At 38.9% G+C, this 14386-nt stretch overlaps 1 protein-coding gene across 4 annotated transcripts in view; it reads right to left on the bottom strand.

Moving 5' to 3' along the window:
- The window catches only part of ARMC3 (armadillo repeat containing 3), an 82203-nt gene that overhangs the window by 25545 nt on the left and 42272 nt on the right, over positions 1 to 14386 (bottom strand). For all 4 annotated transcript variants that reach the window (XM_021530390.4, XM_085565393.1, XM_085565398.1 and 1 more), the window contains 5 exons: positions 13259 to 13508; positions 11955 to 12091; positions 8355 to 8523; positions 7381 to 7481; positions 3311 to 3379 (listed from right to left, as the gene is read on the bottom strand). In XM_021530390.4, coding sequence (XP_021386065.2) covers positions 3311 to 3379; positions 7381 to 7481; positions 8355 to 8523; positions 11955 to 12091; positions 13259 to 13508 — 726 coding nt within the window. The remainder of the gene's footprint in view (positions 1 to 3310; positions 3380 to 7380; positions 7482 to 8354; positions 8524 to 11954; positions 12092 to 13258; positions 13509 to 14386) is intronic.

Consider the following 14386-nt stretch of genomic DNA (forward strand, 5'->3'; position numbering starts at 1 on the left):
TAATCTTTATCTCATAAGGAACTGTGGAGCTGCTGTCTTACAACTCAGCGCTATAAAATAACCAGTAACCTCTACAGGAGACTTGTACTGTCTTTTTTCCTGCCCTCTTTTTTTAAATCCCCATTTTCTTGCCAGTGGGAATTCGTGACATCAGAAAAAAATCACTCTCATTTCTCAGAGCTGTCTTCCTAGTTGTGAGACTACTTGCTGTGAAAGCAGAGGAATATTGCAAAGGAGAGCTCGTGGCACTTTAATAGTCTCCAAGCTGTTTCTGATTCCTTGCAACTTTAGTACAAGAGTCCAACAGGTCACCAGAGGATGGCTGGAGGAAGCTGGAGGAAGAAGGCAGCCAATACAATAGTCTACCATCAAAAAGCAGCCAGGACACCTATTTTCTTTCCCATTTTGCATAGCTTAAATGCCCTGGTTCTCTTCTGAAAAGGAACAAAGGAGCATTGGGAAGTATTTCTTTAAATGCAGTACTGAAACATAGGATGCAATAAATACACATTTATTAGTCTACATTAAATACAATCTTTTAGTCCAATCAGTGTGTATATCAGATATTAAACTGCCTTATTAAAAATGTTGCTGTCAATGAAAATATATGTCAAGCTATCAACCAGCCACTTCCTCACATCTAATTCAAACATTTCCAGCAGACAATTACAACTGCCCTTTCTCTTGGCTTTCAACTATGGTTTATATAAAGCAGTATCACTTTTTCAAAACAATGATTTTAAACAGTGTTCAGTAGTACTTTGCAAAATAATGATGAACAGAAACATCAAGGGAAAAAATACATAGGAAAAAGTCTAAGCATGTTTGAGACCTGGAGTCAGCTACTGACCTTCAAGTAACTCCCATATATCTCAGAAATTAATAATAATAATGATGTATGAATTATGGATTCAAAATGAATGACAATGGGGTTATAAATCATAGAACTTGATCATGACATTCAAAAGCAATTACTTCATACTTGAAGAAAGGAGTCCTTGTACCCCTCCAAGGTTTACTATGGGAAATTGAATCAGGTATTTGTTTTTCCTAAAGAAAATTTTTTTCTTTTCAAAGGAGTTATGGTTGCCAACAGAGCAGTCATTTACACTGTAAGTGATATAAATTACATTAGAAAGTAACTATCCAAGTGTATCCTCATCACACACTGTAATAAACAAATATATTATCTTGTCAGAGCAGGTCTCCCAGCTCCTGAGACTATACAAAATGGCCTATGACTGTAGAGCATCTTCCAAGGTGAAGGAACTCCCCACTGGAGCAGAGCAAAAATAACTGGGGCTCAGCATCTCCCCTTGCCTCTGCTCCCTTTGAGTAAACTGCATAGGCACAGATGGTCATGAGCAGGGCATGTGGGGGCAGCAGGAGGACCTGGAAGGGGGCAGAAGCTGGGAGAAGCCTCCTAAGGCACTCAAGGTGTTGTATCTAGTCTGGTGCATCCTGAAACAGGAACCTTCCACAATGCAATTCATACAATCCATTCCAGGTATCTACTATAAAATGATTTAAACTGAATTTCAGAAGTGCTTGCAGCCCAAATAACTAGTCAAATGGGAATGTCTGCCTTGTAAGTTAATAACTTTTGGATAGACTAGTCTGATAATTTGGGTCCTGATTTAAGTCAAAACCTCAAACATTCAGAGTCAATAGCTATTATCTGTCAATAATTTGCATGTGTGTTCTAAACAAATGTATATAATTCAAACATATTCAAATAAAAATCAAAGTATAATACTTTAAGCCTTTTTCTCTAGTGCTGCTTTTGCTGAGTGAACACCATAGTCCAGGCAACTTCTGATTTTCCTCTATTGGAGATATTACTGAACTATTGAAATCACAAACAGGTTTCAGTTTTGTCTTGATTTTCTTACTGCACATTTCATTTGTTAAGTGCAGATGCAAACATACGCAGAAATATAAAAGCAGTGTCAAAAATCAGCCGTTATCTCTGTCAATAAAACACCTGTACAGACAGTAGGGTATCAGTTCATGAACGAGCTCCAAAATAAAAATTGGAAACACAGTACATCAGCTCCTACAACAGACACATCATTTCTCCTTTTTCTCCAACCCTGCAGCACGTAGCATTTCATAATTTTCATCACTGTCTAGAACTCACAGCCCTTAGCCATTGCCAAGACTCCCTGTACCATAAAGAAAAGAAAATTAGGAAGTCAGGACTCGGACCCACAGAAGCCAGCATGATAAATGGTCAGCTCGCTAAGTGAGCTAACAGAAAAGCTAAGGACAGTTTTAGGTTGCATCACATTCCTATCAAGAACTAGAGACCATTCCATCAGGGGCAAGGAGGCTCTGTTTGGACTGCTTTTGGATTCCCCTGGAATCAGGCATGCACACCTGCCTTCCGCAGAAGGCACCGTTGTGGTCATAACTGTGCTGCTGTTTTACAGGAAGGGCAGCTGGGCTCAGTTTCATTCCACAGGAACAAACTCCAGGTTAAACATTTTATATTAGACAAGGAATAAAAACCTGGTCTTGGCGAGAGTAAGGAGAGTTAAGTACCTGAACAGCTCAAGTAAAACGCCCTGTTCGTTACACCTCATCGTTAGTGATCAGCCACAACAAACCACAGAGAGACTGCTAAACCCCAAATATCTTGTGGTCAGCTGTCTGCAGGTGTGAGGGACAGACTCAAATCCTCTTTCTGTAAAAGAAATAAGTTAATTTTCCACTACAAGAGTAGACGTTCTGATCTACTTGGTATGAAGAGACAGACTGCAGCACTGTGCTAGTGTATTATATGGATCAGGACAAGTGCTGCAAGAGTGAAATATTTCTAGGCTAGTTGTCTAAAAATCAGAACATCTCTGAGCATACCCTTCTCAGCTTTTAGTCATCTGTCAACTGCACTGGAAGAGATTTAATCTAGAAATAAGGAAGCATGTAGGCAGTGTAGGAACATTTTATGGGTTTAGGTTCTAAACTGAGAAGGAACTTCTACTGTAATTTCCCTGGGTCTTGGTTGTTAAGTTGTAAAATCGCAGTATTTCACTGCTTCCAAGGGATAATGAAGGAAAAAAAAAATAAGAGCAAGTAAGTCTGAGCTGTTCAAATACAGCATGGGAAGAGAGGACAAATAATCACTAAGATAGACAAAGGAAAATTACTGCAAATAGCAGGTGACAGAAAGACTCCAAAAATATATTTAACATTGTGTTTCAGTATTTGTACTCCATTCAGAAACTATCTGTCACTATTTTCTCAACTTCTATTTCTAGTGTTACAGCAAAAACACAACATTTACAACTACTAAATCTGAGAACCATACCTTGATTTTTCTCTGCTGCTTCTTTCTGAAACAGACGGTGATACATCTTGTACTTTTTGTACTACAATACTGAAACAGAATAAGATATTTTTGCATTTGTTTGCAGAGTTAATATTTGCATGTGAAGTTATGAAAATGGAGTTTGGATTTTAAAGGACAATAAACTATTCATAGGTAGTATATAAGTGAAAGAAATAACATAAGTCCTAATAAACCAGACATTAATTCAAGGATCAAAAATAAAGTATGGAATCACAGAATGACAGAATATGCTGAGTTGAAAGGGACCCATCAAGATCATCATATCCCACTCCTGGCTCTGCACAGAACCATCCCCAAGAGTCATGCCATGTGCCTGAGAGCATTGTCCAAATCCTTCTTGAACTCTGTCTGGCTTGGTGCTGTGATCACTTCCCTGGACAGTTGTTCCAGTGCTCAAATACCCTCTTTTCCTAATATCCAACCTAAACCTCCCCTGACACAACCTCAGGCCATTCACTTGGGTTCTATCACTGGTCACCACAGAGGGTCTGCCTGACCCTCCTCTTCACCTCATGAGGAAGTTGTAGGTTGCCATGAAGTCTCCCCTCAGTCTCCTCCAGGCTGAACAAACCAAGTGACCTCAGCCATTCCTCACACAGCTTCCCCTCAATGCCCTTAACCATCCTCATGGTCCCCCTTAAATGGTATCTAATAGTTGAATATTTTTCTTACACTGTGGCACTCAAAACTGCCCCCAGCACTGGAGGTGAGGCTGCCCCAGTGCAGAACAGAGCAGGACAATCCCTCCCTTGCCCAGCTGGCCATGCTGTGCCTGATGTCCCCCAGGACAGGGTTGGCCCTTCTGGCTGCCAGGGCACTGCTGGCTCATGGACCAGGATCCCCAGGTCCCTTTCCATGGCACTGCTCTCCAGTCTGTCTGTACACCCAGGGTTGCCCGGTGCAGAATCCAGCACTTCCCCATGTTGAGCTTCAATGGCTGGTGATTGTCCAGCCCTCTGATTTGCTGAGGTGACTCTGCAGGGCCTTTCTGTCTTTGAGGGAGTGAACAGCTCCTGCCAGTTTTGTATCATTTGTGAACGTGCTTAGTGTCCCTTCCAGTCCTGGGTCCAAGTCATTGATGAAGCTGTTGAAGAGCACAGGGCTGAGTATGGAGCCCTGTGGAACTCCCCAGTGACAGGTCACAAATCTGAAGTCACTCCATTCACTGTAACCCTTTGTGCCCAACCCATGAGCCAGCTGCTCACCCATCACATAATGAGTTTATCCAGCTGGACATCTTGTGCAGAAGGACTCTGTGAGAAACAGCATTAAAAGCTTTCCTGAAATCTAGAAATCTCATTGTATCAACTGGCTCACCTTGATCAACCCCATGGGTTACCTTGTCACAAAAAGAAATCAGGTTTGATGAGCAGGTCTTTCATCTCAAGAAACTGTGCTGGGTGTGACCAGTGACTTTGTTGTCTTTAAGGTATTTTTCAGTACCTCCCAGAATAATCTTCTCCATAACTTTACCAGGCACTGGTAAAGTGAAATTAAAAGGTCTGTAGTTTCTGGGATCCTTCTTCACACACTGCATGAAAATCAGGACATTCACCAGCTTCCAGTCAGCTGGGACTTCTCTGTATTCCCAAGACTGCTCAGAAATCATTGAGAGAGGTTGTGCAATAACATCATCCAGCTCTTTGAATGAATCCCACTAGGCCTTGCAGATTTGTAGGAATCAAGCTGGAGCAGCAGATCCTGCACAGTTTCAGGGTTGACTGGGAGTGGATCACTCTTGCAGTCATGGTCCTCCAGCTCAGGGCACCCTTGGTCCATCATCCTTGTTGAAGACAGAGGCAAAGAATGTGTTGAACACCTCTGCCTTGTCTCTGTCTGTGTTTGTGAGGAGACCATCCTCATCCTGTAATTGGACAATGATGTTTTTACATTGCCTGTTGCCATTAATATACCTGAAAAAACTCTTTTTCTTGTTCCCCACAGTTCTGGCTGGCTTTAACGGCAGCTGAGCTTTGGCCATGTGAATTTTCTCCCTACAGTGGCCAGCAGAGACTCTGTGTTTTTCCCATGTCACCTGACCTTGCTTCCACTGGGCATACACCTTCGTTTTTTGCCTTATTTTTAAGAGAAGATTCCTGCTCAACCAAGATGGCCTTCTGCCTCACTTGCTTGACTTCTGACATTTGGGAATTGCCTGCTCTTGTGCACTCAGGGGGTGATGTTTAAAAAGTGATCAACTAACAGATGCCAGCATCTCCAAAAATATGTTCTCAGAGGATCTTACTCACTAATTCCCTGAGCAGCCCGAGGTCTGCTCCCCTCAGGCCCAGAGTCAAGGTTTTTGCATTTTTCCTTTTGTTAATAGAGATTTTAAACTTGATCTCTTTGTGGTCATTGTGGCCAAAATGGCTTCCAATCTCCACTTGCTCACAAGATCCACCCTGTTGACAAGGAGTAGATCAAGGAGTAGATCAAGATCAACATCTTTCCAAGCCTGTTCTGTAAAGTTGTCATTCAGGTTTTTAGGGATCTTCTGGCCCAGGTTGTAGCAGCTGTGTGATGTTCCCAGTAAGTTTCTGGCAAGTTGAAGTCTCCCATAAGGACAAAGGCAGTTGACTTGGAAGAGTCTCTTTGTTCCTCAAAGAACAATTCATCATTGTCCCGTCCCAAAGGTCTGTAGTGGACTCCCACGATGGCATCTGCATTATTTGTTTGTCCCTTGATTCTTATGGGCTCTCACCTGTGCCATTGCCAGCTGTGAGCTCCATACATTCTACCCCTTCTATTGCACACAGTGCCACCCCTCCACCTCTCCTGCCCTGCCTGTCCCTCCTGAAGAGCCTGTAACCATCCAACAGGGCACTCCAGGCACAGGACCCATCCCACCGGCTTTCACTTCTGCCGGTGATGTCAAACCTCTGGGACTGGGCCAAAGCCTGGATTCCCCTTGTTTGTCCCTCATGCTGGGTGCATCAGTGTGGACACATTTCAGGTTTGGTGCATTGCAGCCAGCACCTCCTGAGGCAGTTTGAGGAATCCTGTTAGTGCTCCTTTCCTCAAGTACTGACACGCCATCCCATCACTCATCACTGGCCAGCCTGGCTTTGTCCCTTTCCCCTTCCAGGCTGGTTTAAAGCTCTGCCAGTGAGCCCTGCCAGCTCCTGTGCTAGAACTTTTATTTCTGAGAATGCCCAATGATGAACACAAAAGTAACTGGGCAGTAAGGCTGCTGCCAACGTGCAAAAGCAAGACACTGTTATTAAAGTCAAAGAATGAAGACCTGATAGTTAGAGACAGCTCTAGGGATCAACAAAGAGCATGGAAGTCCAATTTGTCAGATATTACCAGACATCTTTATGTTGCCATATACAAGCTTAAAAGGGAAGCTAATCATACTGTAACCCAAATATGTGATGTGTTGACAGAGAAGAAGTTTTTGGACTTGCAAAATATTGGTAGAGCGATCTTTGATCTGTGAGACTGTTTACAGGAAATGGCTCCCAGTTAAACAAGCCCAATACCAATTTCCTGCATTCAAATCTAAGAAGATTTGTTAGGCTGGCTTCAACTTAAACACAGAAGAAAGCCTGAGAGCTTAATGCTTGGCTTTGTCCCACCCCTTGGAATGATGTGCTTAAAATTCCATGCATTTGTCTGTACAAGAGGACCATCAAATCATAGCTTTCATTGTCGAATGTTGACATTCAGCTCAGATGACATAATTATTACAGCAGATGACAAGCTTTGTTATAACTAATAAAACACTGGGTGTCCCATCATCAGGAATCAAAGAGTGTTAAATGAATGAGTCTTCAAGGCTAAGATAAATAAAGCAACTCAACTGAATAAGCTATTTTCCAAATTCTTATTTTTATAAAATATGAATGTTTTGCCTCCTAGGACATAAAAGCCCTGTGCTGAGAATAAAATAAATGTCTCTATTTTTATATGTGTGTGTGTGGATAGATAGATAGATGGATAGATAGATAGATTTTGTACTGGAACAGTGAAAACTATTAAAAAGACGAGCTATTACAACAAATGCTAGTAGATCTAACATCACTCACTTTTCCTGGGGTTTAGCATTAATGAAGATTATTTCCCGACGGTCAGTAAGCTCTTGCTTGCTTAGTTCTTCCAAAGACAAAAATTTCCCTCCATGTTTTATCTATAAGAAAATTAGCATAAAATATAAGGTTTTCTGTTCAGTTAAAGATGCAGAGTAAAAAATACATTTAAAAGATACTTAAAGAGTAATTTAAAATTCCTAATCCTAAACCAAAGATTGTGTAAGAACTTATAAAGCTATTCAAAATATCTGAAATTATTTTCTTCTAAATTTGCATTTTCTTCATCTATTTTTCTTAGAAAAGATTGTTTATAAATATTTTAGCTTGTAGTTATTGGTTTGAAGCATTCCAAACAGTTCCAGAATAAGGAAATGTTCCTGCCTCTGAAGGTTTTACAACATAGGATGGAATTTTCAAAAGCAACCAAGTGCTTTAGGAGCAGTATTTCACTGATTGTCAGTAAGACTGATATTTCTAATTTATCTGGGTATTTTCAAAAGTCCTTCTCAGATTTAAATTGAGCACAGCACTAATAAGTGATATTGGAGTCAGTCTTTATACACAAACACTTCTTTTGTGAGAGAAAGGGTCATGACTGAGGTGAAAATATGAACTCTTTGCTTCCTTATGTAAAAATTAACAAACAAAACGTCCATAGGTCATACAATGTCAAGTTAGCATTAAGTATAGTGCAGGGAAAGAGACCAGAAGAACTGAAGTTTGAGAAAGGATCTGGAAAGGTCTGAACAGCTCAGATAGGATTGGGAAGATCACAACTAGGGAATACCATGAAGATGATTTCATTCATTAAGAAAGATAATCAAAGGAGATCTGTGTAACAGATGTGAAATTTCAGGACAAGAAAAAACAAAGTATTTTCTGTAGCCAGAGTTTGGCTGTTGCTACAATACTCTTTCTAAATTAAGAGGAAAATATTACTCTTTCTAAATAATTTGTTTAGACTATCTTACCTGACCACAATCATAGAATCCATTAGTAATGATATTACTTGATGATAAATATCCCATCCGACTGTACTTTTGGGAAAGATTGTTATCAAGTAGCTTTTCCAGAGCAGCTTCACTAAATTTATTTTTACACTTTGTTGACAGATTAATTTCTTCTAGGATGTCTAAAGCACTGATAAATAAAATACAAAGGCTCATTCATCATTAAATACTAATTAAATGTCATTATACAGCTCAAGGTTTTCAGCATTACCAAGACCAAGACAGATTCACTTCCAAGTGCTGATCCTGTGTCCTCTGGGCCAGCAAGGAATGGCTGTGCCACACAGAATTCCTTCTCTGGGGAAGGAAAACACCATGCAGTGCTCAAAAGCAAAAACAATTCCTTTAGGTAGTTAAATGCTACCTAAAGAAATGCAGACAGGATGCCACAATCTTTTATCTAGAAGGATGTTATAGAGCACCATGGAGAAATTGGGAGAAAAAACATGTAAAAGTAATAATTATCAGAGCCAACCATATGATACAGTCCAGGCAACCTCTCTCCCTCTCTTTTCAGCTGCAAGGCAATTTGCAGATTCAGTTGTGCATTATGCAATGTCTGAATCCTTCTGGTCTAGCACTGTTACTCTGTTTGGGGGAGCCCAGCTCGCAGATATTTGCTAAACATGAACAAGCATGGAAACACAAGTTGTACCAACACCACCAGAATGGCAGGATTTTTGCAACATGGACATAAAAACAAATAGTAACATGGGGACATGGGAGGACAAGAATTAATTTCCTAAGCTTTTTCTAGTGCTGAAACCCATAAAGTGACAACTTTTGACCTGAAAAACTTAGGAAAACATCAGTAAGTAAATAAAGGAAACTGAATCAGGAAAACATTACATACCACAGTTCTAAGACTGTTCAGCAATTAAAAAAAACACCAGGAAAAAAGCATTATGTATTCTCATGTTTGTGTAAGAGTACATATTCAAATATCTGTATGTGACTATGCACACATGCAGATATTCTTCATGTCCCAAGGAATCAATTTTATATATATACAATATATATATATATATTTCTGTGAACTACATAGGGAGCCTCAGCTGTGGACATCTACATGTAGATGTCTGAAGGGATGAATTCAGATGAATTCCAGAGAACAAGTTTTTCAGGCAAGGCAGATGACATCCTTTTCTTACAGAAGAAAGAAGTGGGAGAAGATAGAAGTGGGGAAGAGCAGTTCAGACTATATATCTACAGCATATTGCAGATAATCAGCAAGTAACACAAGGAACAATTTCAAAGGGGAAAATTAATAAAGAAAGGCAGGTAAAATGTGTACAGCAGGGTCTAAATTAAATGACATTACAGGCACAATTACCCTCACATGGAAGAAAGATACACCAAAACCAGACAAATAGACAAATAAAACAGCTACACCAAAAATTCCATAAAGAGTTGAAAAGAAAAAAAGAAAAAGAAAAAGAAAAAGAAAAAGAAAAAGAAAAAGAAAAAGAAAAAGAAGAAAAAAGCCAGGAATCAAACAGAAATGGAAACATTTACATTTCCAACAAAATAAAAAAAGTAAGGGACAAACCCAAAAGATGAACAGGCAAAGTGAGACACAAGTATTCAAAAAGAAACAAAACTAAATGTTTCACATACTACAAGTTAGAGAGAAAAATGTAGGTCTATTACTCAATGTGGGAAGAAAACTCAGGTGGTACAGAAGAGACTGAAGTGTCTGATGCCTTTTTTGCTTCAGTTTTCATAGAAAGGTTTCAAGCAGATGCCTGGCAGCAATATTAACAAGGAGGTACAAACAATAGTCTTAAAATGTCTGGGATAATTTTGAGGAGAAAAGGTTAGCAGTCCCTGAGGACACTTACCTCATACACTCTATAAATTTACAAATACAACACTGGAACTATTTAAAATTGTATTGGAAAATTCTAGGCTAGATGGCTGGAGAGTGGAGAAGGGCAAAGATACTATCTAGTTTTGAAAAAAACTATGAACAAGGAAATCATAATAGAGATCATTCAGCCAAATTTCAGTGTCCAAACACCACATCAAATTATTAAACCATTGGTAGGCAAGCAACAAGAGATGAGAAATAGCCATACATATTTGTCAAGAATCAATTTGCCAAAAGTCAATCTAATCCCTGCTGCAATAGGGTAATTGACTTAACATATAGGCAGAAGACATAGATGTGAGATATGAGCTGATTTGAGACATGTTTTGACTTTTATAAGTCTTTTTATTTATTCCTACTTGCATACTCATGAACAGGTCAGGGAAATATGATCTACGTGAAAATAACATGAAATAGTGCCTGACTAGTTGAAAAACTATGCTTAATGTATTACTGTCAATAATATGCTGTCAAACTTAAAGGACACATAAATTTGAGTCCTGCTGGAATATTGTCACAAAAAGGCATTACATAAGAACAGTGCCATATGCAGGAAACATATGCAGGAAAGAGAAAATAATTACTGAGCTTCATATGATAGTGGTATGATCTCACCTGAAGTACCTCATCCAGGCTGGGAGATACTACTTCAAAAAGACATAAAAAAATTAGAGAAATTCAGAGATGAAATGATACAAACAAAACTTGTCTAACCTTTTTACTTTGTCATGAAAAAGAAACAAGAGAGACATGAAAAATGAGAAAATTCAGTGAGTTAAATTCCTATAATAAGTGGATATTCAATCTCACCGAAAGCAGGACAACACAATTGGTTTTAAGGGATATTTAAAAATGAGAAACCCCTTCTAACTGTAAGGATATTCCAGCACTGCAACAGGTTACCTCAGAAAGTTGTGAAACTCCTGCAGGATCAATATTTATCCAAATTTATCCAAGCCAAAATATGTCAGTGTACCTTAATCAGCCTTACACTAGGATAGATGGATAATATCACCTTTGAGGTCTCCTCTTGATCTGAATTTCTGTGAGTCTCTGAAATTCCCTCATAGATGGATTTGAAGTATCTGTGCAGTCACCAGAGAAGTGCCCAGCAGAGGGAGCAGGGCAATTACAAAAATTTTAATTTAACAGTAACTAAAGAGTCGCCTTGTCTGAGGAGTCCCGTGTCATAATTCTTATAACCTAAACCAGCATTTGTAATTCATATATGGACCTGGGAGTCCCTAAGAAAGAATAAAACACAGCCACTTTTCCATGACACTTCAGCACATCTGCAGTTAACTGGAGCTTTTAAATCAAATCTGTGTGTACTAAGTACAATTTACTGTATATTAAATTTAGTCTGAAACCTTTATTTCACTTTCAAATGTATGGGGCATTGTAGTCCCTAATACTGAGTGATACAAGTTATCTTCAGTATAAAACCTAATTCAGTCACAGAAACAATAAATGTTTTATAATTCTAGACAGTTCTCCTAAAAGACTTATATTTTGTCAGAAGATTCTGTTCCTTAAAATCAATACCATTTCATCCATAACAAATGTGGTGCAAAAGTAGTTTCAGGTTATCATAAAGCTTTGTTATTTTGCTATAACTATGCAAAGATTGACTTAAATTGAGATCTCTCATCAAAAATTTTCTTTTGACTTTTGATACTATTTCTACTCACCCTAGCCTGCACAGTTCAACAGCAGTTAGTTCATCACTTCCACAGACCACAACAGCCCAACAGGCATTTCTTCTGACTTCTTCATTCTTAGAATGCAGCAATTCAACGAGTGGTCCCAGCCCACCTACATTCCTTAACTATTAAAAAAGTGAAAACATTTCCACTTACATATTTCATCTATCCCAGCAAGAATAGTCTGTGAAATTCACCTCCCAAAACATTCAAGCTTTGTAGAAAAGCTACACTGGGCTGAAAAAAAGGCATTAATGGGAATTCTGTGTTTCTGTGAAGTCTGCATAGGCTGGAGCTTCAAGAGTGGTACAAGGCAGAAATCCCTTCTGGCTCTGCTCTGCCTTTCAGTTATTAGGCTGCAGTGTGGAACCCAAAGAGACTATGCAACCCAAGACTGCCACAGAGAGTTACACAGCGTTTTCTGTGTTCTGGTGCCTCCTAGCAACTAATTTACATCACAATACATTTGAATTTGTATTGTAGGTATGACAATCTTATTAACATCCTATTCTCTTGTGTGCTACAATATCTTTCCTATACATGCTGGAGGAAATATTGCTCATTTGGATTTTTGAAGAGAAAGACATTTTAAGGGCACTGAAAGAGGTAGATTAATTATCTATGCCCCTTATTCATGTCCTAATTAATAGCTTTGACCCATGAGAAAACCTCAGCTTATGATTTATGAATGCACATAGTATCATTCTTATTTATGAGAATAAAATACTATGACCAATTCATAAACAGCAAAGAGTTCAACTTGCTGGATGTCACTGATCAAAGGATTAATTATATTTTGAGTTTTGTCTGAAATACATTTACTCCATGCACATCCAGTATCTCATTAATCAAGGTCAGACATTGCTGTTCAAGCCTTGAAAATGGGCAAGAGAACACTGAGGGAGAGTAAAGAGGACTGAACTTCCCATCTTTCAAAGTTCAGCCGACAGTTGCAGCTGAAAGAAACCTTGATGTTTAATGCTTCTAAATATACAAATCAAGATATAGCCCTGGTTAAAGCTCATTGAAGTCACTGAAAAGCTGCAAAACATTAATTTGGTGCAAGCAAAGACAGCAGTGAAAATTCAAGTTAAAGAAAACCCTTTCCAAAATCTAAAAAACTGAGCTATATTTAGCAGAACAGGTATCACAAAAATAAGTAACTATATAGAAATCTCAGGACTTGTAGGTCAGACACAACAGATTTTGATTAGTTCAGAATCTGGTTAATGTAAGTCCCACCTCAGATCTAGAAACATCATTACCAACACAACCTCAAAGAGTAGTTTTACCTCAGTTCGTGCATCAGCATCACAACCAAAGGCAGCCACAGCAAACGCTGCTTTGCTCTGCACTTGGCTGTTGGTTGAGCACAGTGGCCCCACAAGGGCACTCATGATGCCATGGCTCTGGATACTGACACGGGATGGCTCTTGCAGGGACAGATTTGTTAGCACTGCAATGGCATTGGAAATGGCTCCATCTCTCCGGGCATTCAAGGTGTTCATTACTGGCACAATTCCTTCAGACTCAGCTACAACACTAGCAAAATGAAAAAGGAGAAAAAATATTTGTTATTTTAGGACCATTTTTTCTTTTTAGTATGCTGTTTTTACCAACTAAACTAGTATTACAATTCAAGGTTTACATATATACATATGTGGGCATCTGTAAATATAAATGTGTGTGTGCATGATTTCTATGTGACTCACATTGAGAAGAGTTAAACCCTGCATCTTTTCAAAGGTGCAGAATTTCAGTATCTTTAGTTCCAGGCAAATGCCTCTGCAGCCTCTTATCACCTCTCCCCATAAACATTCTAGCACTACTAATAAGGATTATAGTGAACAGAGTATCCAGATCATCTAGTCTATCAACAGCAGATCCAGTTTACATAGTCCCTCTGTTCCCAGATAATATTGCATCCATGGCTGAAGGGTTCAGCCCCTCAGCAGTGCTGGAACAAATGCTCCTGTGGACAAGTCCTAAGGCAGACATGCAAAATAATCTATTATTTTATTGTTATTTCAATATATGTTAATGTTATTTCAAATAATATTGAGGAAGATGGTTGGGATTTTTCCTAAGGAGAATCTCATAGATTTAGGTTAGAGAGCAGTCAAGGGGAAAAAAAACAGCTGAAGAAGCATTATTAATGAAATAGCAGATTTGAGCATGAGACAGCAAGAAGGTGTAAGGAGCTGTACTACTAGAGGATATATAATTTTACTTAAGGCTAATATGTTTGCTAAACAAAAGTTGGCAATATTGTTAGAAATGAGAATGCACAGATGACAAGTTGAATTTTCACTGCAAGTTCTTTTTATACCATCTATTAATACATGTTGTCTACATGAAAACCATAAAAAAATCTTCAAATAAAGAGTTTACACTTCTAATCAATTCTGCTGAATTTCTGT

Source organism: Lonchura striata, chromosome 2, assembly GCF_050655825.1.
Source record: "Lonchura striata isolate lonStrDom1 chromosome 2, ASM5065582v1, whole genome shotgun sequence".
NCBI classification, from domain to species: domain Eukaryota; kingdom Metazoa; phylum Chordata; class Aves; order Passeriformes; family Estrildidae; genus Lonchura; species Lonchura striata.